The 25,629-nt window shown below is 40.4% G+C and overlaps 1 protein-coding gene across 4 annotated transcripts in view; it reads right to left on the reverse strand.

Annotated features, from left to right (window-relative positions):
• LOC126162965 (uncharacterized) overlaps nt 1–25,629 on the reverse strand; it is a 157,402-nt gene that overhangs the window by 37,903 nt on the left and 93,870 nt on the right. For all 4 annotated transcript variants that reach the window (XM_049919802.1, XM_049919803.1, XM_049919805.1 and 1 more), the window contains exons 7-8: nt 11,737–11,915; nt 8,395–8,532 (exon numbers count right to left, since the gene is read on the reverse strand). In XM_049919802.1, the coding sequence (XP_049775759.1) occupies nt 8,395–8,532; nt 11,737–11,915 (317 nt within the window). The remainder of the gene's footprint in view (nt 1–8,394; nt 8,533–11,736; nt 11,916–25,629) is intronic.

The raw sequence follows: 25,629 nt of genomic DNA on the forward strand, positions 1-25,629 counted from the left end.
CTAAAAAATTAAAAACACAGTTTTGTTGCAGGAAAGTGAGCAGAGTGCGCTTGATACTTTTCTGAGGGGATTGCCATAGGACATTTTAAAAACGGTGTGTACAGGTGCACCAAAGGATCCACATTCTGCTATTGTGTTAGCGATGGACTGTGAAGAAATTGACATTTCAACAGGAATACAGGATAGGTAGGTGTGGGTTATTTCCCACAAAAGTTAAGTGTTACAAGTGTGGATGACAAGGGCATTTACACAGGCAATATCGCCAGCCCCAGGAAAATAGAGGGAATGGAAGGTTATCAGTGGCAGGTTTTTTGATGATGGATTGACAAGGATGACATTCCGGCTAGAGCAAGCTGTTACCAGTGTAGAACTGCACATCTGACATTTCGAATACAGAGAATTGGCATTTTGTGGTACAAGAGGTAGAGTATTTAGGTGGTGTAATTAGTAAAAATGTAATAAGGACGGACCAGAGGCCAGTGCACACTGTATGAGAGTTCGCAGTGCCTAAGTTGATTAAGGAACTGCAATCTTTTTCGGGGATCTCAACTTACTACAGAAAATTCATGAAAAGGTTTGCTGATGTATCACAACCACTTACACAGTTGCCAAGGAACAGCATGAGGTCTATATGGGCAAATGATTGTCAGGGTGCATTTGAAGAATTAAAGAGAGTTGACATCCAGCACAGTTCTAGTACTTCCAGACCTTCCCGACAGAGTTTATCCTTTCATGTCCTCCATCTAATCAATCTCTGGGATTTGTCTAGACCAGGAGATTATTGGTGAAGAGCACCCTGTGGCCTACGCATCTCGACAGCTGAATGTGGTGGGGAAGAGCTATTCAAAGACATGGAAAGAGATGTTGGGCCTCATTTATGGTGTCACATATTTTAGATGTTATGTTCACAGAAAAAATTTTGAGTAGTGACCGACCACACTGCTATGAAGTGATTAATGGCACTGGAGGATTCATGCAGCAGCAGGCAAGATGGGACCTGAGACTTAGCAAAGTCAAGTATAAAGTAGTATACAAACAAGCGAAGAAGCACGGGAATGCAGACACATTAAGAAGGAAGGCAGCAGTGTTGGAAATTATGGGTCATGATGTTGCAGAGTGGCAGGCAGTGCAGAGAGCTGACAGTGACCATTAGTACAAAGTGTACAACTTTGCTTCCACTGTTTGCCGACATGTGACAACAATGGTAAGTAGCAGTTGAAAGAAACAGATTGCAGACGTCAGGCAGTTAGCTTGGACCTCGGTCAACATAACCTCATTCAAACAGTAGTCGATTTGTGTCTGCATCATAAAGTTGTTCTTGATCAAAAATGTCTGTTTACTAGCCTAATTCTCATCATTTGCAGGAGGTGTTACTGTTTTGTTTCAATATGAGGAAAACAGCGGCTGAGTCTCATTGAATGCCCCCAAGTGCGTATGGTAAGGACACTATTAACGAAAGAATGTGTCATGAGTGGTTTCAACACTTCAAGAACAGTGATTTTAATGTCGTATGCTGGCTCAGTGGTGGAAGAGAGAATGTTTTCGAAGACACAGAATTGGAGAGATTGCTGAGTGAAGACTTGCGTCAAGCTCAAGAAGAACTGGCACGATTAGTGGGAATGACACAGCAAGCCATTTCAAAACGTCTCAAGGCTATGGGCATGATTCACGAAGAAGGAAGTTGGGTCTCGTGTGAGCTGAAACCAACAGACATTGAACGGCATTTGTGAACAGTGCTTCAGAGGCAAAAACGGAAGGGATTTCTGCATCGTATTGTGACCAGGGACGAAAAATGGTTTCATTACGATAATCCTAAACGCAAAAAATCATGGGGACATCCTGGCCATGCTCCATGTCGATGGCCAAACCGAATATTCATGGCTCCAAGATCATGCTCTGCATTTGGTGGGACCAGCTCAACATCATGTACTAAAAGGTGTTAAAACCAAGTGAAACAATCACAGGTGCTCATTATCGAAAGCAATTAATGCATTTGAGCAGAGGATTAAAGACAAACAGCTGCAATACAGCAAGAGGCACGATAAAGTGATGTTGCAGCAGGACAACGCTCGACCCCACATTGCAAAAGAGGTCGAAACGTACTTGGAAACATTAAAATGGGAAGTCCTACCCCACCCTCCGTATTCTCCAGACATTGTTCCCTCTGACTATCACCTGTTTAGATCAATGGGGCATGGCCTGGCTGACCAACACTTCCTATCTCATGAAGAAGTCACAAATTGGATCGATTCATGGATCGCTTCGAAAGATGAACAATTTTTTCGACGCAGGATTTGTACACTGCCCAAAATATGGGAGAAAGTAGTGGCCAGCGACGGAAAATCCTTTGAATGATACATGTGTAACCAATTTGTTTCATTAAAGCCTCAAATGTTGGGGAAAAAGCAGTGGAAGCAAAGTTGTACACCTTGTAGTACAGGACGCAATCACAGTTTAGCACATGTGATGGACTGCCGTGCAGGGTCACGGGTAATAACACCAGCAAAGTTTAAGGAGGAAATTCTACAGGAAGCATATATTAACGTGTTATCTGGTGAAAGAGGGTGAAAGGCAACAAACCAGAAAGTGACAGAGAAAGATATTGGTGGAGAAGAAGGAAAGCAAGGGTGGATTAATACGTGAGAAATTGCACCCAGAGCTCACAGCGAAATGACTGGAAATGTAGGCAAGTGCTGTCGCAGAGGCTGCTGGAAGCGTCAAAACCATCTAAAATGCTTGAGAGTGATGTTTTTGCACCATTCAGTTGTACACCAGCAGCAAACTGATTTGTATTCTAATAATATTAGATCACTTTTGACAATATGTGCAGATGGTTGCTATGCCAAACCAGCAGGCACTGACACTTCCACAAGCGATGGTTAACAATCACATATTGAAATTCAGGGTGCCAGGTTTGATAACTACAGACCACGATATGAATTTTACATCTGACTTATTAAAGGAGCTGTGCCAGCTACAGTGTGAGAAGAAGTTAAGAACTAGTCCTCTTCATCCACAGCCCAATAGGTACAAAGAACAACTGGGAAAATGTTAAAATACTATATGAACATACAGCATAGTGACAGGAATACAACCTAAGGTATGCTGTGTCCACGTATAATTCAAAAGCATACATGAATACTGGGTAGTCCCCATATGAAGTGACCTATGGTCGGAAAATGCCATCACTGTTCTGTCTGACAAAGGCAAAGAAATCAAACAATAGAAAATCCAGGATGGATTGTAACAATACGAGAGAAGGAAAGTTGCTACTCACCATATAGTGGAGATGCTAAGTCGCGTTAGTCACAATAAAAAGATTCACACAATCATAGCTTTCGGCCATTAAGGCCTTTTTCAGCAGTAGACACACACACACACACACACACACACACACACACACACACGTCTGCAGTCTCAGAGAGCTCAAACTCCAATGCCTTAAAGGCAAAGAAAGGTAAAGATGGAGAGCCTGTATATGAATTTGAGAAAACAGTATGAGAAGTATGGAAATGAGTTGTTGTTGTGGATTGGTTTGATGGAGTGCTCCATGCTACTCTATCCTGTGCAAGCCTATTCATCTCCAAATAACTTCTGAATATACTTTCAGTATTCTTTTCTTGGTCTTCCTCTGCAATTTTTATCCCCATCTCCTACATACATACACACTTTCTAAATTGGCGATCCCCTGATGCCTCAGAATGTATCCTATCAACCGATCCCTCCTTTTAGCCACTTTGTGCCACAAATTTCTTGTGTCCCCAATTCTATTCGGTACCTCCTCATAAGTTACGCAATGTACCCATCTAATCTTCAGCATTCTTCTATAGCAGGAAACAAGTACAGAAGGTGAATAAGAAGCGATTAAAGAAGCAGGAAAATTATTGAAACATACGGCAAGTTTACCACAGAATAAAGTAGCACAATGTTTGATGTTATCCAGTCCTTACACACCAAAAGGGAAGACAAGGAAGTTCATCACAAGTTGTCACGGACCCTGTCACGTGATGGATAGTACTTCACCAGTCACAAAGTGATGCTTCAGAACACGTTGAACATCTAAGACCTTTTGAAGGTAGTCTAGACTTGAGTCTAGGAATTTCAAGGGCGAGCTGGAGAAGAACATGAAGAGAATGAAACAGAGGAACAGACAAGAAGATGCAGTTGAGCCTGTGCACAAAGCACTGTAAGTGTTAAGATCAAGAAGATGAGGATCATTTGTCAAGGATTTCTTTTTTTATATATTTTGTCCCTGTCTTCAGATTGCAATACATCAAGGGCAAGAAAGGATGGAATGAGAGTCATACCAGTATTGGGTTTTGTCACCTGCACCAGGATAAGCATGGAGCGAGTTACCATCTGAGGTAAGCCTGATTATGGAACCCAGTAGGCAAAACCTACCCTTCTACTATCTCATAGCATCAGTAAAGTACAAATTGAACAAGTATGATTGCATATTCTAATTCGATTCCCAGTAACAGGAAAACACGACAGTTTCACTGTTACACCACTCACACGAATCCAATAAAGTGGGGAGTTCTTGTAAAAATTCATGCACATGAGGATCTGGAATAGCATTGGTGGAGGGGAGGGGGTGTATTAATTTTGGAAGATGGTAGCTGGTATGCAATAATGATAGAGGAGGAGTTACAACACTGTTGAAGGGGGAAGGTCACAGTGTGTCTGACCAGGATAATGCAAACCAGCATAACCACATGTGCAATACAACTGTTCCAGACAGACAGAAAGGACTAGATCGTCTGAGTGATACTGGGGAACCCAGACTGAACCTACGATGACGTGGCAATAGTGGTGAGTTACTACGAGCAGGTGAAGCTCATGGAGACCAGATAGATTAAACTTCAGGGGAAGTGGGTTATTAATCAATGGGAGTAAGTGCAACATAAAAAGAACAACCTTCCAGCTACTAGCCACGATTGTGAGAATTATGCAAGTGAACATCTCACAACCATAGGTGTACTGGCCACATCTAATTTGGAATTATTTCCAGCACTGAATTTAACACTCGTAAATCAAACTTTAGAACCTGACCTAGTCCAGTCCCTTGGTCAATTCACTGCCATGCAGGAAGGGCACATTTCCGCTAACCAGTTAAAGCACCACACAGAACAGTTCAGAGGACAACACATGACACTGATTTTGGTTGCCGCAATACCAAGTGTCACAGTGACTAACTCTGCTGTGCATAACTTTAATTCTTTTGAGATAGAGAGCCAACAATTGGTGTAATAAATAGACTCACAAGTAAAATAGTAATAAGCAGCATAGTAACAAAGATTGGATGTGGTATCTAACCCAAGTGAGCAAGCTGCCAGTTATGACGATGTATTGAATCGGGACGCAATTTGAGTGTTCCATCGTCATTAGGAAGCCCTGAATGTTGCAATTAACTATCAGTTTTTCGTCCCATTCGATAATCTAGACTCACGGGAGAACGACCATAAGGTGCCCGAGGCAGCAATAGACCCATGGAGACAAGTCTGCTGGAGGACGATGTATTGAATCGGGACGCACTTTAGGGCACATTCTGCCAGGTCCAATTGTCAGTGGTACTACACAGACTTGTGCACCAAGCGGCAAGGCAGATTTCTGCACTTAACAGTGGCAGTGATTTTTTAGGATTTGTGACTGGTAGTGGTGCATATGCACACCAAGCATGATGCTGCTGGCTAAACAGTGAGGTGACAAAAGTCATAGGAGAACAGTATACACATATACAGAAGGCGGTAGTATCACATAAACAAGGTATAAGAGGGCAGTGGATTAGCAGAGCTGTCATTTGTATTCAGGTGATTCATGTGAAAAGGTTTCCCACGAGATTATGGTAGCACAACAGGAATTAACAGACTCTGAATGCTGAGCAATAGTTGGTGCTCGACACCTGGGACGTTCCATTTCGGAAATCGTTAAGGAATCCAATATTCCGAGGTCCACAGTGCCAAGAACAGCACAGTTCAGGCATTATCTCTCACAACAGACAACTCAGCGGCCAATGGCCTTCACTTAACAACCGAGAGCAGCAGGTTTGCAAAGAACTGTCAATGCTAACAGACTGGCAAGAATAATAATTTGGGGTAACTCAACACTCAGGCAAAAAGTATTCACTGCTCAAAAGAAAGTGGTTAGAATAATGTGTGGGTCTCATAGTCACACATTGTGTAGGCATCTGCTTAAAAGGTTAGTAATTCTTACAATATCCTCACAGTACATTTACACAGTAAAAAAATTTGTTATCAACAACATGGACCATTTTAAAAACAACAGTGACATTAATGATTATAATGCCAGAAGAAAGTAAGACTTACACTATCCTCTACTTAACCTACCTTGGCATAGAAAGGGGTGAAATATGCTGCTTTGAAACTTTTCGATAAATTACCAAATGAAATAAAATGTCTGACAGACAACAGCAATAGTTTTAAAAATAAATTGAAATCATATCTCCTTGACAACTCCTTCTATACCACACATGAATTCTTGAACAGGAATAAATAAATCTATAGGTATAATATATGCATTTTGTCCCATTTAAGGGAATGGGGTAGGTAATAAAAATTTTAAGCTTTTTAAAAAAACACCTTGATTCATGTGTGCATTTCTGATGCACTTGACATGTTCCAAATCATAATGGTTACTGTGAGATTGATCAATGAAACACATAACTAACTAACAAACTGAGAAATAACTCCAGAAATCAATGTGAGGAATATGATGAAGTAACCGTTAGGGCAGTGCAGCGAAATTTGGTGTTAATGGGCTGTGGCAGCAAATGACTGATGCGAGAGCCTTTGCTAACAGCACGACATCACCTGCAGTGTCTCTCTGGGCTTGTGACCATATCTGTTGGACTCCAGGCAACTGGAAAACCATGGCCTGGTCGGAATCCTGATTTGAGTTTATTAGAGCTTACGCGGAGATTTGAATGTAGCACAGACCCTGCAAAGTCATTGACCCAAGTTGTCATCAAGACACTGTGCAAGATGGTGGTGGCTCCATAATGGCATGGGCTGTGTTTACATGGAATTGACTGGGTCTTCTGGCTATTCAGCTACTTGGCGACCATTTGCAGCCATTCATGGACATCATGTTCCTAAACAACAATGGAATTTTTATAGATGACAATGTGCCTTGTCACCAGGCTACAGTTGTTCGCAGATGGTTTGAAGAACATTCTGGACAATCTGAGTGAATGATCTGGCCACCCAGTTCACCCGACATAAATCTCATGGAACATCTATAGGTCATAATCGAGAGGTCAGTTCATGTGCAAAATCCTGCACCAGGAACACTTTCACAATTATGGAATTATGGACAGCTATAGAGATAGCATGACTCAACATTTCTGCAGCGGACTTCCAACAACTTGTTGAGTCCATGCCACGGTGAGCTGCTGCACTACACCAGACAAAAGGAGGTTCGACACGATATTAGGACCTGTACCATGACTTTTGTCACCTCAGTGTATAAATACTGAACATTTTGTAATGAAATTATTCTCTATCTCACAGCCCTATCGGCAATATGTGGCTGTGCAGGATGAGGTCGCCACATGGACCTGCCAGTAGAAATCACCGGTTCGAGGCCATGGCGAGGCAAAAGCTCTACACACAAGTCCTCCCAGACTTCGTGTCGTAGTGCAGCTGGCTATCCCAGGTCAACACTGGCAGCATGGCTGACTCCAGTCCAGAGGGCAGCAGGTCACTACCAGTGTGTACCCGCCACTGCACTCCATCGCAAGATGGGCATCTCATCACGGTGGGCACTCACCGCCATGATGCAGCCAGGTGTCTTCCAAGGCCGTGGTTGATACTCCATTGTTGAGAATACAAGTCACCGCCACAGGAACCACATGGTCAGCTTGCATAATGAGACCACTGGTGCTCGGTGGAGAAAACACTTCACCATCTCGGGGCTTGCAAGCAGCCAGCCTAGCAGAATTCAGCAGCCAGCCAGCCACTGAATTAGTGTATTACACAGCACAGAGTCTTCAATAAACAACTTGTTATCTTCGCAGCTGCTTTTTTCTGGAACCTCTTACATTCCCACCTTCCCTTCACCACCCGCTCACACAGTCCTGTCTCATAGCCACCCTTTCCTGCATAGGTGGCACTACAGAAGTGTGCATGTTATTAACTGTAACTAAACGTCTGCAGCTGTGTGAATTATATCAAAACGAAGAATGTTAATGTCCACGCTTTGCAGGTACATCCTAGCTACACCGTGCTCTTTAATCAAATACCAATTCAAATAGGACGTTGCTCTTTTTCCCAATTCGCACACAGTAAATGTTTGTGTAAGTAACTCTCCACACATCGGTCTCAGGCACATAAAAGTACAATCACAGGCAACCTGAAAACTGAAATACTATCTTACTGTTCTTCCTGCTCCAGGCTGTGAAGCATCTGAAACCCAGGTTCCAGTGATGGCTGTAATTCATCAACTGCATAGCCTTCTCCGAGTGCTGGAAAGTGTATTTCTGGCACATCCCCATCTTCATCTTCAATTTTACACCTGCAAGCATAATGATACAATAAACTAGAAACAAAGAAAAATTTCAACTGACATTTACATGTATCACCTTTTTCATCTGTTCTCATAAAAATGGAACAGGCCCAACACAACTAACACGTATTAGAGATGTCATTAATACTTCCAACAACAGATTAGTACATTATGTGTCTGAAACCAATAACAATACTATTTTTTTTAATTTGTAAATTAAAAATGTTCATTCTTGAATGATGGAATGAGTTGTTGCATAACGCTGGGGCCTTACATGTGGCTGTTCAGGGAAAAAAGTAACCTTGTTAAAAATCAGATGTTGGCATGATCTTGAAAGGGCAAGTGTGCATGAATGAACATTGCTCAGAGATCCTTAGATTTGTTGAAACAAAACTCTGGTGACATTCCCCTATGTTAAACAGTGTTAGATGACACAAGGATTTATCTCTGCTCCACATTTTAGAAATGGAGCTGTCACACAGATATATAGTACAGGACACAAAAATTATCAAAAATGGTCACTGGCTCAATTAATTTACTGCAGGCATTGATTATGTATTCTCTTATTTTATTCACTCACATCACTTAATACTTTGATGCAATATTGAACTCACAGTCCTCCAGAGGTTGCCAAATGCAAGCAGCCCATTTCAAGATATTTTTATTATTTCAATGACTGATTTCCTTTTGGAGTACACCACAAATTTGTCAAGATCCTTTACTCTACATCAAGTAATGAGATTCACAAGCATTATGCAAATAATAAAGTTGAATTATATTTCTGTAGTTATCTGCACTTTGACATGCCATTTACAATCCAGTTTAAATACCTCCTTCAATATGATAAATACTGAGCTACTCAATACACTAGGGATAGCCTGCCCATCATTTTCTTCCTTTGTTGCTGTTTTCATCTGAGCTTCCATTAATGGCCTACATCACTTCCTCCTCTGTGTCACCATCATAAGTTCACGCAAAACCTGGCCTGTGTTGATATCATCCCTATCATCCCCCCCCCCCCCCCCCACCAATCCCTCTCACTACCCCGAAGATCTTGCAAAAGCAAACATATTCAGCTGCATAACAGCTCGCTGTGCTAGTATCAAAACACAACAAGATTTCATACTGAAGGAGGAGAGGGAGGGGGGATTCCCTCCCCCTAAATAGCTTTCTTGTAAATCAATACACATAGTCCAACATATTTTTTACTTGGTGATACCTTGAATACATTACCTCAAAGTTCAATCCTTACTATGATGTGCATCATCATACACTCAGGTATTCCTTTGGGTTTGGGGAAAAACAGCTGGGAGCCAAAACTGGTAAATACAGCAGATGTGAAGGCTCTTTGAACTGAAGTTCATGCATTTTATGCTGAAGATGAGTCACTGTGCAGTGTTGTGGTGAAACAGAACTTTCTCCTTTGCAAGATGTAAGATATAACCCTTCAGTTGAGTACTGAAGCATAACATTCACTGGTAATGGTTCAAATGAATTAGATATGACATCATAAAATATACATAACAAGGGGTATGGGTCTGGATGGGAGCAGAGTGGGGAATGTCTTATTATAATTAAAGAGAACATACACTTTTTGTACCAGAGTGAGCAACCCAGTATTACAAAAATGAAATACCAAATATAATGAAGTTTAACATGTAACAGAATAAAATGACTGGATAACAATTAAGTACTGATCCACAGAAAGGACAGCCAATTGTATTACAATATTTGTTGCAGATGTAGAATGTAGAATGTAAAAGTCAGTCTCAACACAATGGTAATTTCTACAAAGAACCTGAAAGGTATGAAATTTAAGTGTACATTCCAATCACAAAATCTACATCAACCCTATCAATAATTTGTATAACAATAATGGAAATTAGTGGATGGAGCAGTACATAAAATAAGGGAAAGGCAACCATTCATCTCTACCGGATCAATGCGCGAAGCATCGTGTCTAACTGAAACCCAAATGCACAATCCTATAGCAATGCCATGCCTTGGCTATAGAAGTAAGCGTTTGGGTGTCTATGTGGTTGTGTGTATGAACATAGGTACTATTGCTAGAGGAAGAGCTAGTGTTCAAAAGCTAGTATGAATACTGTTTTCTGTTAAGTGTTACTGTGTTCCACACATTGATCCGCTATAGATGAGTGGTAGTCTTTCTCTTACTTTACCGGTCAATAGTATGCATATTTATGTAAATTTATTTCAATAAGAACATCAAATTATGCAGTATATTTGAAATGTGTAATACTTGTTTCAATTATCTAGGAAACCTATACAGACATAGCCTATGAGACACACTCCTCAATTTCCTGACTTATGATGATGATGATGATGATGATGATGATGATGAGGTCCCATACTCAGAGGAGTGTAGGGGACGATGCGGTATACCTGCACTGCTGACTAGGCAAGGTCTTAGTGGAGGTAGTTTGCCATTGCCTTCCTCCAACCATAATGGAGATGAATGATGATGACGAAATCGACACAACACCCAGTCATCTTGAGGCAGGGAAAATCCCTGAGCCCGTCGGGAATCAAACCCGGAACCCAGTGCGCAGGAAGCGAGAACGCTACCGCCAGACCAAAAGCTGAGGACTCCTGACTTATATCTGCTGCTTATTTTAAACATTAAAATACTTATAAAAGTCAATGTTTTCCCATTTGTGGCTGTATTTTTAAGATATCGCAACGTCATGTGTTTGGATTCCTGCTTGAAAAAATAAATAAATATAATCCTTTTCAACCACAGCCCTTTTTCTAACTGACATAGGACTGAGGGGTATTTTGTCTTTCCCTTTCCACTCTATAAGTATTATCTTTTCACTTACATGTGCTGAATGACTGGCTAACAATTGAGGCAGATAAAGAGAGGAGTGTATTTGGTTTGTAGAAAAGACTACAATAAAAACAAAAAAGAAAGGAAAAAGAGACTGGAAATCTTTCTAATTAAAGGAATGTTTACGGTCCGTATTTTCATACTGTCTAAAATTCCACACAGAATTCTGAGGGAGACACAGAAGATGAATATGTTGTTAGTAACCAATTATATAATAAGAAGAACATTGAAACAGGAAATAAATAATAAGAGTTAGTTGTGTACATCTTTTGTACACAAAAAATTTTATCAAGATATTTTTGTGGATCAATTGCATCCTGATAAATTACTACAAATGTTTGTCCTAGATCAAAATATTTACATACACCAGTTCAGAAATTATGTCCTTCTGCCTCGTCTGTGTAAGCATTTTATATTCTTCCATTACTCGTAAACAATTTCCAAGAACGAAGTTGTTGTAATTTAATACTCGTAGCTGATAATCTTGAACAATTCCTTCTATGCCTCCTAGGCCCATTTCCACAAGTACACGCTCCAATACATCCTGAAAAAGATACAAAAAAATCGAATTCATTCCAACAATGAAATTACTTTTAAAGTAGCAATAAAAATAAAACCAACACAAGAAAACTAAAACTAAGAATAAAGGCATAACACCTTCTATGACCAAAGCTCTCCTGTATGATTTATGCACATAATTTTTATTTGGTATCAACTGCTTCAAGACACTAGCCCTTTTCCATGAACTCTGCACACCCAATGTATAATGGATAATGTTGCAAGTATCCTTGAGAGAAATTTTGTCATGTATCAGAAGTAAAACTGAAACAAGTCATGTTTGTTGGACCTGACACCCAAAAAATGGTGTTTGATTCCAGCTCTGAATTAAAACTGATGACGAGTGAGAGGGAGACTTGGGTATTATTCAAGGAGGTTGTTACTAAGTTCTTTGGGGGAGGGGGGAAGAAAGAAAGAAAAGGATTTACACAGTATTTCTGTTTTACCCAACAAGCTGGAACAGTTCAAGTAGGTAAGCTGCTTGATGACCCTCAAGATTCATTCCCTGACTATTTTGGTGAAAGTGAGGAATGAGGAATACGGCGAGTTCTTTCATTAAGAAATCAAAGTGCTGGAAACACTTTATCAGGGTTGCTGTAATACCAATATGACACAAAACCCTCGTCCATACCTTCACCTAGATGTACAACACGGTTTTCATTAGAGAAAAAGTTATATTAGCCACCTGACACACAATTCCGGAGTTATAAAGAGGTGTTTTCATGTTTATACTTCAACAAAATCTCCGTTCATATTGAAAATTAAATTACTTTTCATTCCAATTACATATGTTTTGCCAACACAACTGCTTTGTGACAAGGTTTGACCTTTAAAACAGAGTTCAAGGTCATTTCAAGGTAACCATTCCATGACCCCCTTCAAACCTTACAACTTTTACTAGAGACTTTTTTTGCAGAATTGTACCATTCCAGAGATATCGACCGGTACAGATTAAAATGGGACACCCTATATATACACAACCCAATTCCACTGTCAGAAACAATCTTACGAAAGTAGTACACTGCCACACCAATACATTCAAAGACACAACAAAGAAACGCAAATTTCAGCTCTAGCTCAGCAACTGCTTTGAAATTATGCAGAAAGAGGATGCACAAAAGAACCCACAAGAAGTACAAAAAGAAGTCAAAGATGCTGTAAATGAGGTGGCAAATGCTTTCATCAAGAAGCACATCACCATCAATGCACAAATACATTAAGGCATTAGCTAAGAGAAGAGAAACTGGACAGCTGGCTATAAGACACAAGGCACAAGGAAAAAGCACAGTTAGAAGAGGTATGGAAAACCACCCAAGTAACTCTGAGAAGAGCAAAGAGAAGATATATGACAAAATGGACTGCACAAACTACAGAGGAATTGCCCTCCCGAGTGTCTGCTATAAGATCTTGGCCAACTGCATATGAATAGAATTCAGCCATCTACAGAATAGGTAATTGGTGTATATCAGGGTGGTTTCAGAGAGAGTCAATCAACTGCGGACAACATTAATGTACTGTGACAGCCCAATGTGAAGGTGTGCCAGGAGGTCCTGATGAATTGCCTAACTAGTTTGGAATACCTACGAAACTTGTTAGTCTAGTTTTCGTTTGTCACATTGATTCAATAGGCAAAGTGAAAATCAGGTACCAAGTCACTGAAGATATTAACATAAAAATAGGGTTGAGACAAGGCACTCACAAGTCACGCGCATTGTCCAGCTTGGTTTTTGAAGAGGTAATAAGGGAAGATTTCCGTAAGATTTCAACGGGGTCAAGGTCGAAGATGGGAAAATTGGGCACATCGCATCTGCCAATGACATGGCCCTGTTATTTGCTAATGACAAGGACCTGTTGTCCAAATCTGAGGAAGAATTTATGCAGATGAGCGACACCATGAAGGCGGCAGAGAGCAGGATTAGTCTCCTTTTGAATGACTCTGCTAGTGAGCAAGACTCAAGCCTATACAAAATATCCACTCTAGCCATTGATAGTTGGAACCCAACAAAAAGATTCATAATTTTAACTATATGGGGTAGTATTTACAGAGCAACCTCACATGAAGCAGAAATCAAACTGAGGATCCAAGCTGAAATTAACCATACTTCAGTCTGAGACCACTTTTGAAATTACACAGCCTCTCAAGCAATTGCAAACTCCAGCCATACAAAACACTGATCCAACCCATAGGGCTACGTGGTTGTGAAACATGGAGTCTGGAAAAAATCTTCAATAATCATCTCGTTTTTGAGTAGAAACTCTTGAGGAAGATCTATGATCTGGTACAATCTGAGATCTCTGGGGAATGAAGGATCTGGCATACTTGTAAGGTGGATGAGGTCTACAAAAGACCAAATATTGTGGGACTGATGAGAACTGAGCAGCTCATACGGGGAGAGTAAGCCAGTCAGATCAATAAACCCCGATGAACATTGAAATCCGGATTTTACTCCTTATGGAAGAAGACTACTAGGCAGACAAAAGAAAAGATGGAGAGATAGAATTCATAAGAACCTGCTGCGTATTGGCACAGAGGGTGACTGGCAGCAAAAGGAAGGAAACGGTATCCAGTGGAGAGGAGCCTTGCCACTGCATGTGGTCCACTGGACCTGAAAATGTAAAATGAGTACATCAACACAATCCTCAACAAAACCCCTTCCCAACAAAAGACCATTATCCATTACAGTTTGCAACAGCTCTGCATGAGACAGTCAAAGCACGCGTGTGCACACACATGAGAGGGGGGAGGGGGGAGGGGAAGAGAATTCACAGTATTTGCCAAATTGCTTGGCCAGTAATTATCGTTTTCTTGTATGGTATCTTTCCTGGCTGTGCCCATAGGCTTGCCATCTTGGCTATTGCTGATGCTACAGCTGGTTTCCGGTATATGGGGAAATGAGGTTTCATTCAGCCTAGAGGTGGTGGGACCATCTTTCTGTAATCCTTCTAAATGGGATGTGGTGGGCAGCCACTGTGCTGGTTTAAGGGACAGTGGCATTTCCAAAATGGCTGGTGTTTCCACAGCACCTGTTGGTAACAAACTTTTAAAATATCTCAGCAGGAAGCTGTATTTTGCCAAGGAGTGCTGTCAAGGGAGCAGGAAATGGTCAATGAAAGAAAGTAACTGCCTTCTGCTCCTGAAGTTTGATTGGTTAAAGGTGTGGCTGTAAAACAAGTTAATGGAATGGCTGGAGTTCACAGAAAGCTGACTCATGGGGCCTGTGGCATTGGAGGTGAGGTTTCAAGTGTGTCCCCTACTGTAAAGCAGAAGTGAGTATCTTTAATGCTCAATAAAGTTGCTCTGTTGATCCAATGCCTGTGTGTGGAATTCCAATTAGTCATTTCAATTTTAGAGGTGAATTTTGTTTCTTAGTATATACACATATGATTGATGAGAACAGGTTTTGAACCAAGCAGTGGAACATTAAGTTAGCTGTAAGTGGTACTAAATAAAAGAGATGCACTTCAAGAGGTCAAATTGAATCCAACAAACTACAGGGTAGTTACAGTTAAACTTTTGCTATTGAGAGGGACCCCATGAAGAGCAATTGATTGTAGAACAATGAAACTTCATGGAAACACTTATAAGGACACATGAAAGAGAAATACTGAATAAATGATTGCAAGAAACATATTTTAATTTCCACTTGTTTACTGGACACCATGTTTACATTCCAGGTTACAAACATTGTCCAATGTGATGACCACCTGCATCAACGTTAAACTGGAACCACACTAGAGATACCATTTCACAATTGTTCACAGCACTTCTCGAACAGTGACCTGGTTGAAGCTCGCACACTGTGTCCAACATTCTCAGCCATAGCCACTGTAACTTCTTCAACAATCTGTGGTGCAACTGGCCATTGACCTCTCCCAGAGTTAGTTCCCAAATCACCAGTTAATTCAGACTTCCACATTATGTTCTTCAGCCCCAGTATTCCTTTAATGCATTGGTCCTTGTGAAGAGCAACTGCGCTGTGGCTGTTGATTTTGTTAAAACAGCTTTATGAGTAAAGCCCTGTCCACATTGTTCAGATCCATACCAACAGTCTGCAATTGTAATTTTCACTGATGCTTGTGTTTCAACTCTACATTACTGTACCAGAACTGGCACCTAACAGCAAGTCATGATACTAACACTACTAACAATGCAAATCCTGCAGTGCACAGTCTGAACATCGTTCATCTAAAATTGTTTTCTGTCGGCACTGCCTCAAGCAGCATAAGTTTAATTTTAATCACTCTTAACATTTGTAAATCTGCAGACAAAGGCTCCACCACCGTAGTTTTGTACCGCAAAGATTACATGGCAGAAGGACTCCATCAGCTGTCAGATACTTCCACCTACAAACCTTGCCACAGTGATCCCATTCCCCAGCAATCCAGCAGGATCTCCAGTCACTACTCAAATCCTTAAGCCCATCCCAGAACCTCTCCCCAGAGTCCATCTCTCTACTTACCCCTACCACTCCCCACACTCCCACCTTCTACATGCTTCCTAAAGTCCATAAACCCAACCACCCAGGATGCCCCATTGTGGCCAGTTACTGTGCCCTCACTGAGAGAATCTCTGCTCTCATAGACCAACACCTTCAACCTATTACCCGGAACCTATCCTCCTATATAAAAGATACCAACTATTTCCTCGACTGACTCTCCACAGTTCCTTTCCCTTTACCACACGGTGCCCTGCTTGTCACTGTTGATGCCACCTCCCTGTACACTAACATTCCTAAGGTCCATGGCCTTACTGCTATCGAACACTACCTTTCCAGACACCCTACGGATTCCAAACCAACAACCTCCTTCCTAGTCTCCATGACCAACTATATCTTCACCCACAATTACTTCTCCTTTGAAGGCTTTACCTACAAACAAATCCGCGGTACGGCTATGGGCACCCACATGGCACCATCCTATGCTAACTTATTCATGGGCTATCTAGAGGAATCCTTCCTAAAAACCCAGAATCCTAAACCCCTCACATGGTTCAAATTCATTGATGACATCTTTGCTATCTGGATTGAAGGTGAGGACACATTATACACATTCCTCCAGAACCTCAACAACTTCTCCTCCATTTGCTTCACCTGGTCCTACTCAACCCAACAAGCCACCTTCCTAGATGTTGACCTCCCCTTCCTAGATGTTGACCTCCACCTCAGAGATGGCTACATCAGTACCTCCGTCCACATCAAACCTACTAACCACCAGCAATACCTCCACTTCAACAGCTGCCACCCGTTTCATACCAAGAAGTCCCTTCCGTACAGCCTAGCCACCCGTAGTCGTCGCATCTGCAGTGATGGGCAGTCCCTCTCTAAATATACCGAGGGTCTCACTGGAGCCTTCACTGACCATAATTGTCCGCCCATCCTTGTACAAAAACAAATCTCCCGTGCCTTATCTTTCCAGTCTCCCACCACCTCTCAAACTCCCACATTCTGGCCACAGAGGAGCATTCCCCTCGTAACTCAGTACCATCCGGGACTGGAGCAACTGAATTACATTCTCCGCCAGGGTTTCGATTACCTCTCGTCGTGCCCTGAAATGAGAAATGTCCTACCTACTATCCTTCCCACCCCTCCTACCGTGGTATTCCGCCGTCCACCGAACCTACACAATATACTCGTCCATCCTTACACAACCCCTGCTCCCAATCCCTTACCTCATGGCTCATATCCCTGTAATAGACCTAGATGGAAGACCTGTCCCATACATCCTCCTACCACCACCTACTCCAGTCCGGTCACAAACACCACCTATCCCATCAAAGGCAGGTCTACCTGTGAAAGCAATGATGTGATCTACAAGCTACCTGCAACCACTGTGCTGTATTCTATGTAGGCATGACAAGCAACAAGCTGTCTGTCTGCATGAACGTCCACTGACAAACTGTGGCCAAAAAACAAGTGGACTACCCTGTAGCGGAACACGCTGCGAAACATGATACCCCTCATCTCAATGACTGCTTCACAACCTGTGCCATATGGATCCTTCACACCAACACCAGCTTTGATGAATTGTGCAGGTGGGAACTTTCCCTGCAATACATGCCACGTTCCCGTAACCCTCCTGGCCTCAACCTTCGCTAGTCACTGTCCTCACCCACCCAGCCTCCTCCCTGTTCCCATTCCAGCATTGCACAGCCGTCATTTCACCGCCACACCCAGACTTTTAATTTCTTTTATTTTTATTTCTCTCCTTTCCGCTGTTTACCCCCTCCCCCCTCCACACCTTCTTTCCTGCCCCCCGTCTAAACTGCAACACTTCACTGTCCGCCGCTCCCACCATACTATCCCTCCCCCTCCCCACCCCAGCCTCCTCCTTACCCCCACCCAGTTGCCACTCCCATCATGCACTGGTACTGCCACTCGCAGTGTTGTTTCAGCTCTCTGAGACTGCAGGTCTGCAGGTGTGTGTGTGTGTGTGTGTGTGTGTGTGTGTGTGCGCGCGCGCGCGCGTGTGTGTGTCTACTGCTGACAAAGGCCTTAATGGCCGAAAGCTGTGATTGTGTGAATCTTTTTATTGTGCCTATCGCAACTCAGCACCTCCACTATATGGTGAGTAGCAACTTTCCTTCTCTCGTACTGTTACATTCCATCCTGGATTTTCCATTGTTTGATTGTAATGTAATCTTAGTTGTATAGTGGAATTTGTATGCCGGCCGGGGTGACCAAGCGGTTCTAGGCGCTATCGTCTGGAACCACGCGACCGCTGCGGTCGCAGATTCGAATCCTGCCTTGGGCATGGGTGTGTGTGATGTTCTTAGGTTAGTTATTAGATTTAAGTAGTTGTAAGTACTAGGGGACTGATGACCTCAAAAGTTAAGTCCCATAGTGCTCAGAGCCATTTGAACCATTTTTGGAATTTGTATATTTACTATAATAAGTTCTGTAAAGGTAATTTTGTTTATTTCAGAATCACAGTCCGTTAAAATGGTACGAAAACAAATATGAGGTTTATCGCAGGGCATGATTTCATAACCTGCACACTGTGGGTACATCAAAAAGAGTTTATGTATAGTCATTAATTTACAACAACAACAGCGTAAATATTTTTGTAATTTTTGCAGGCTTGCAGATCTGAAGATGGCAGCTTAGTCCTGTCAAACTAGTAATCAAGTGTACCAACACACGATTGAGGCAATAAAAACTTCATATTTGAAGCTTTCTTCACTTAAAATTATTTTTGATTTTAACAAATTTCTCTTTTTCAGAAATGCCTTCTTGCCAGAGCCTGTCTGCTTTTTTATATTTTCCCTGCTTCTGACATTATTTGTTATTTTGTCACACAAATAGTAAATTTCACCTACTATTTTTGGTATCTCATTTCCTAATCTAATTCCCTCACCATCAGCTGATTTTATTCAACTATATTCCATTACCATTGTTTTAATTTTTGTTGATGTAGATTGTCTTTTTTTCAATGCACTATCCATTCCGTTCAACCAGTCTTTCAAATTCTTTGCCATCTCTCACAGAATTACAATGTCATCATCAAACTTAAAAATTGTTATGTATCCTTCCTGAAACTTAATTCTTCTTACAAATTTCTACTTAGTTTCCATCACTGTTGCCCAATGAACAGACTGGATAACATTGGGGAGAGATTACAACTCCATCTCACTCTCTTCTCAAATACTGCTTCCCTTTCGTTTGACCTACACTTATAACTGAAGTTTGACTTCTGTACGAGTGTGAAAAACCTTTCACTCCCTGTATTTTATCTGCTGCATTCAAAATTTCAAAGAGTGTAGACCTAGCTTCCTCTAACCACACAAATGCTATAAATGTAAGTTTGTCTTAGTTTAAAGTATCTTGCAAGGTAAGTTTCTGGGTCAACAACGCCTTGCATGTTGATACAGTTTTCCGAAGCCCAACCTGATCTTCTCTGATGAGGCTTCCACCAATTTTTGCACTCTTCTGCAAGTTATTTGTGTCAGTTGCAACCATGACCTATTAAACTGATGGTTCAGTAGTATTTACAAATATCAGCACCTGCCACCTTTGGAATTGTAATTATTATGTTCTTCTTTAAGTCTGAGTTTATTTTCTCTGATTCACGTATCTTGCACACCAAGGGAATAATTTGTCATGGGCTCTCCCAAGAATCTCTATAATTTTGAGGGAATTTCATCTACTCCATGGGCCTTGTTTCAAGTATGATATGTCTTCTTCAAGTTTCCTTTCCTTCTACACATTCCTTCCACCTTTCAACTTTCCCGCTTTGCTTGGTACTAGCTTGCCATCTGAGATTTCGGTATTTACACTGTTTCTTTTCTTGTCTTCAAAGATCTATTTAATTTTCTTACAGGCTGCATCTATGTTTCCCCTATTCAGGCCTGCATCCATCAGCTTAGCCATGCTGCACATTTATATTTTCACATTTTGTCAATAAAATTCAATATCTCATGTGTTATACAAGGATTTCTACTAGGTCTTGTCTTTTCATCTACTTGGTATTCTGCTGCCTTCACTATTCCCTCTCTCAAAGCAAGCCATTGGTCTTCTATTGTATTCCTTTCTACTTTTTCCATCCCAGTTCAGACAATCATTGTCTAAAGCTCCCTCTGAAAAGCACAATCTCCTCTGGTTCTTTTGATTTATATAGGTCTATCTCCGTAATTTTCCACCACTCTTTAATTTCTTCAGTTTTAATCTGCAGTACAAAACCAATAAATTACAAACAGAGTACACATCTACCCGTGGAAATGATTTGCTGTTTGAAATCTGATTTCAAAATCTCTATATTACCCTTTCATCCCCTTCCGCCCATCCACATTCCCCTACTGCTTTTCCTTCTCTTCCTTTTCCAATTATTGAATTCCAGTTCTCTCATCACATTTCATCTTCCTGAACTGTCCAAGAGCTAATTAAGCACATAAACTTTTATTGCAACTACTGGGTGTTGCTTACAGTCTATCTTGGCTGCAATAATGTTTGCAATGTTCTTCGTAGTAGCTCACCCGCATTCATACTTATTCATCAGTAACCTCCTCACTGCTGATTCTTCAAGGAATCAAACTGCCATGTTAAAAACAATCTCAAATGTCTGATTACATTACGAATGAGTTAATGTGTTAGATATTTAATGTTCAGCATGTCAAATTTTATGGCTGAAAACACAAAACCTAAATTAATTAGTTTTATTAGTTTTGTACAAATATGTTTTTCCACTTCCTGCAGGTCTGCCTAGAAAACCTCATTGTACCCTACTTTCTTGTAGGTCGTACACGGTACAGCGAGAAGAACCTTCCACCACTGTTTTTTTATTATTATTCTATAAACATACAACTGAAACTGAGAAATACTTACTCTCTTCTGAAAAGCTTACACTCTGGTTTAAGAAATGCTAGTTATTCATGGATCTCAATATCTACGATGCCATCTCTCTGAAACTGTGTGTTATAAAATGATATAATTTTGCAGGTATATTCATCAGTATATGTGGATACTGTCTGCAAAATTTGATGCAAATACAGGTAATGTGAAGAGCGTTCAAAAAGTAATGCGACACTTTATTTTCTGAATGCAGGTTGTTTTTATTAATGATTCCAATACACCATATTATTCCCCACTCTTTGGCCTACAAAATCCCATTTGAACATAATCTTTATCCAATGCAATGCCCTTACACCACCTTACTGGTAGGGCCAACATCAGAGCCAATGTCTTGCTGCATAAATAACGTGCCCAACATCCATGTAGTGGTTCTTCGCTCTTCACTGGGCCACACAGATGGAACACAGAAATTGTGAGATCCAGGTTGTAGGATAGAGGAGGAAGAACATTCCAATGGATTTCTTTGAGCCCCTCCCAGGCACACAGACTTGTTAGAGGCCTTCCATTGTCAAGGAGAAGTGCAAGTTCATTTGCATTTTTGTGGTGATGAACACACTGAAGTCCAACACTGCAGGAGTCACAGCTGTGTGTGGCCAGCCACCATGTGGGAGATCGGAGGAAGGACAGGTCTGCACGACCTCGTTGTGATGATGAGAGATGCCTGGCCCAATGACTCACTGTGCTTTTATTCACTGCTAGGTCTCCGTACACATTCTAAAAGCACCTATGAATATCTGCGATGCTCTGGCTTTCCACCAAGAGAAACACACTGACAGCCCTCTGCTTGGAATACCCCTCCATTACAGATGACATTTTGAAGGCTACATATAGTGCTGCCACCTATTAGAATTTCATGAGATTACAGGGGCTGAAGTGGGAATATTTCACTATGTCAACTGAAAGAACATCATACCTGATGAAATTTTACTGTGTACACTGTGGAAATGTAGTAAGCAATAAACTTTTTTCCCTTTTGTTATTTTGAGGAGAATGTTAGTGAGAAAAAGTTTCGAAAAGATTAGAAACTGTGTCTTAAGTTTATTGGAAGTCATTAAGTGGTCTCATTCTCAAATACTATATGAATATAGTCTGGACAATTAGTAGCCGTGAGTTACACTGCCTCAAGATCTGTACACAGTTTTTTAATTTTAATACTTGACTTATTGTGTTAAACATTTAACATAATATTACACCTTTTAATCAGTAGATTAGGAGAGCATTTAAAATTTTTAATTCAATCAATAATCATATGAAATACTGAAAATCAAACATTTCTTGCCCCTGGAAGCTATTAGACAGGAAATCTATATCTGAGACTATGTGACTGTTTTATGCATTTAATACTATAAATTATTACAGCTACTCCTGGATTACTCCTACTTGATTTTGTATTTACAAACCTTCATCACATGATCAGATATTCCATTCTCCCTGCCTTCACACTTCACAAATTTCCACTAGACCTAACTCCAACCACCCATTTCTTTACTTTTTTAATTCTCTTACCTACCTATCTGGTAAACAGACCTAACATTCTACACTCCCACATGTACAATTCCACTCTCCAGAGTAGCCCCAGCCCAGAGATCCAAATGGGGCACTATTTTACTTCCAGAATATTTTACTGTAGAGCATGCCATTATTCTTAAGCTATAAATTATAGCTACATGCCCTTGAGGAAAATAGCAGCTGTATTTTTCCCTTCGTTGCAGTTGTTCACAGTACCAACATAGTAAGGCTATGATGGCTTAAACCATCCACTGCTAAATCTCGGATTTTTTGTTCAACCAAAACTAATGATTCCATCATTACCTCCAAAGTAGACAAAGAGGTGAACCATTGTGGTACTAGTCAGGGGGAAATCCCTGCTACTGCTATTAGGATTCCATCTTTCTGGTTCAAATTGATCTACACTCTCTCCTTAAAAACTTAGGCTTCTTCAAAGGACTCATGTCTGACTCAATAGAGCTTCTTACTTCATTCACACTACATACAAGTACTTTCTCATTCTTCCAAGATTAAAAAACACAATCACCCTGGCCACCCCACAGATGATAGTTGTTTCAACATCAGTAACCCATTAAACAAAAACTTCCCTCTCATATTAAAGACACCACCTTTTCCCTGGATGAGCAATAATCTGTGCCTTTCCCATTCTCAACACAAACTTTGCTAGTGATCATTGATTACATCTCTCTCTATCCAAACATTTCCCATACAGATGGTCTGTCTGCTGCTGAACTTTTATCTTCACCAGCATCCAACACTCACGAGGCATGTAGAGCTTACAGAATGCTAAAAATGTGATCATCATTGATGTTGGAAAAAATTATTCAAATAACTTGGGGGTACTGTGTCGCATTGTTCAGAAACCAAATACTGGATGGGAACAATATAAAAGAGTTCATCTGTGACTGTTCATTCTTTCTGTTACACTGATGGAGGTAACGTAAATATACGGTTTGCAGTTGGCATGACACACAATGTGTGTAATCCTTGACTATGTAAATTTTCCAATTCAGGAGCTGAAGGAAAGTTTCTCTCAGTGTTTCTAAATAAGGTCACAGTTACTCTTGTCTCTATGACTTCTCTCCTGTTAATCTACACTCTCCCAACAACTTAATAATTTGTAAATTAGCTAAATAAGATGCCATTCAAGAAATGGCCATTTTCGGCTTTTAAAATAGACATTGTGTAGTTTTTGTAGTGTGGTTCGTGTCCAGTAATGTTACTTTGCTAAATGTTCTTCATAAAAAGGAATAAAAGACTCCTGAGACCCGTTTTTGATGCCCTCTACACTGACAAATCTTTCGCACATTTGAAATTGTAAAAATTCTCATTGTGACATACTATTAGGATGCTATGTTATGAGTATAGTGAAAAGTATTGTAGTGCACATAAGCCAACGGAGTTGAATAAGATGGCACTAAGTAAGAGAGCAAAAGAAAAGCCCTCGATTCTGTTATTATGAGACTGTTTCATATGTAGTATGTACTCAAGAAAGGTCGTAAGAGAAATTTTATGCAAAGGATGCTGGTGTTGGCATCATGATAGTGTGAAAATAAATCTCAAGTACATTAATGAAAAAGATCAGTGATAATGTGGTACATGTGTTAAGAAAAAACTCGATAACAATTACAAGGATCTTTGACATTTTAGAAAATAGAAATTAATATATCGAATTTGAAGATTCTTGATGAGATTTGAACTAGAGAAGAAAAAACTGACTCAAAAACTGATCAACAAAATATCAGAGTATTGTGTTCAAGTGATTAGAATGTAGTTGGAAATGTGAATAAAATCACAATTGTGAACAAGAATCATGATCCTTGTGCTTCAAAAAAGAAGTTTTGTAATAATGTGCTTATTACCAGCAAGGTAAACTGCAACTGTATCTATCACCAGTAAAATCAACCATCAGTAAAACCTACATTCACCTGCAAACAATGCAAAGAAAAGCCCAGAAACTCAAAGTTGTCCATCACCAAGTCCCAAAACAAAATGGAAGGAGATAGGAAATTTTAAGGGAGACCAAAGTTATGTGGTGAAAGTTCAGTACAATTATCCTGGGCAACAACCTGGGCCAAAATCTATCTTGTTTTTGAAATGAAGAAGCACAAACATCACATGTTTAAATTATGTTTACCCTTAGCTAACACAAATTTTATGCTGAAAAACACTCACAACACCACTTCCAAAACATGCACTTCTGATATTGTGAAAATTGAAAAGGTATAAACAATGTAGCTTGCAACAACATGCAACATCTAATAAATGCTCCAAAGAATAAACGATACTGCATAGTACCAAAGGTAGACGTGCCATTTAGACATGATCTTCCAAAGTTGGCCATGTGTCCACAAAGAAATGACTAATAAATCCACAAATCTATAAACTGTGTTCAAAATTCATTATTGTTGCTGTAAATAATGCATCCAAACTTTATAAAGACCATTACACATGAAATTTGTTTCACTTATAACCTTGTAAACTATAAACTGCAAAGAGTGAAACAGCAACTGGCTCTCTAATACCCCTCAGTTCTATATAAGAGATAAAACCAAGTTATTCCCTGTAATAGTGTCACATTTGATGAAGTTCAATCACTAAGGAGAACTTATTACTTAAAAACAAAAATGAAGTACAGCCAAGGTAAAATGCAAATAAGAATAGCACACTTAATACTGTCAATATTAATGGCAAAGACAATGTAAACAATTCTGCAGAAAACAAAAATACTACAGACATACCTAATTCAGAAATCTGTAAGACATAATCTTGTAGCTACACACACCACAAACTATGTCCACAACCTAAACATTTGTGATAATCATCAAAATGTAGCACAGGACAATG

This window comes from Schistocerca cancellata, chromosome 2, assembly GCF_023864275.1.
Source record: "Schistocerca cancellata isolate TAMUIC-IGC-003103 chromosome 2, iqSchCanc2.1, whole genome shotgun sequence".
In the NCBI taxonomy this organism is placed as follows: Eukaryota; Metazoa; Arthropoda; class Insecta; order Orthoptera; family Acrididae; genus Schistocerca; species Schistocerca cancellata.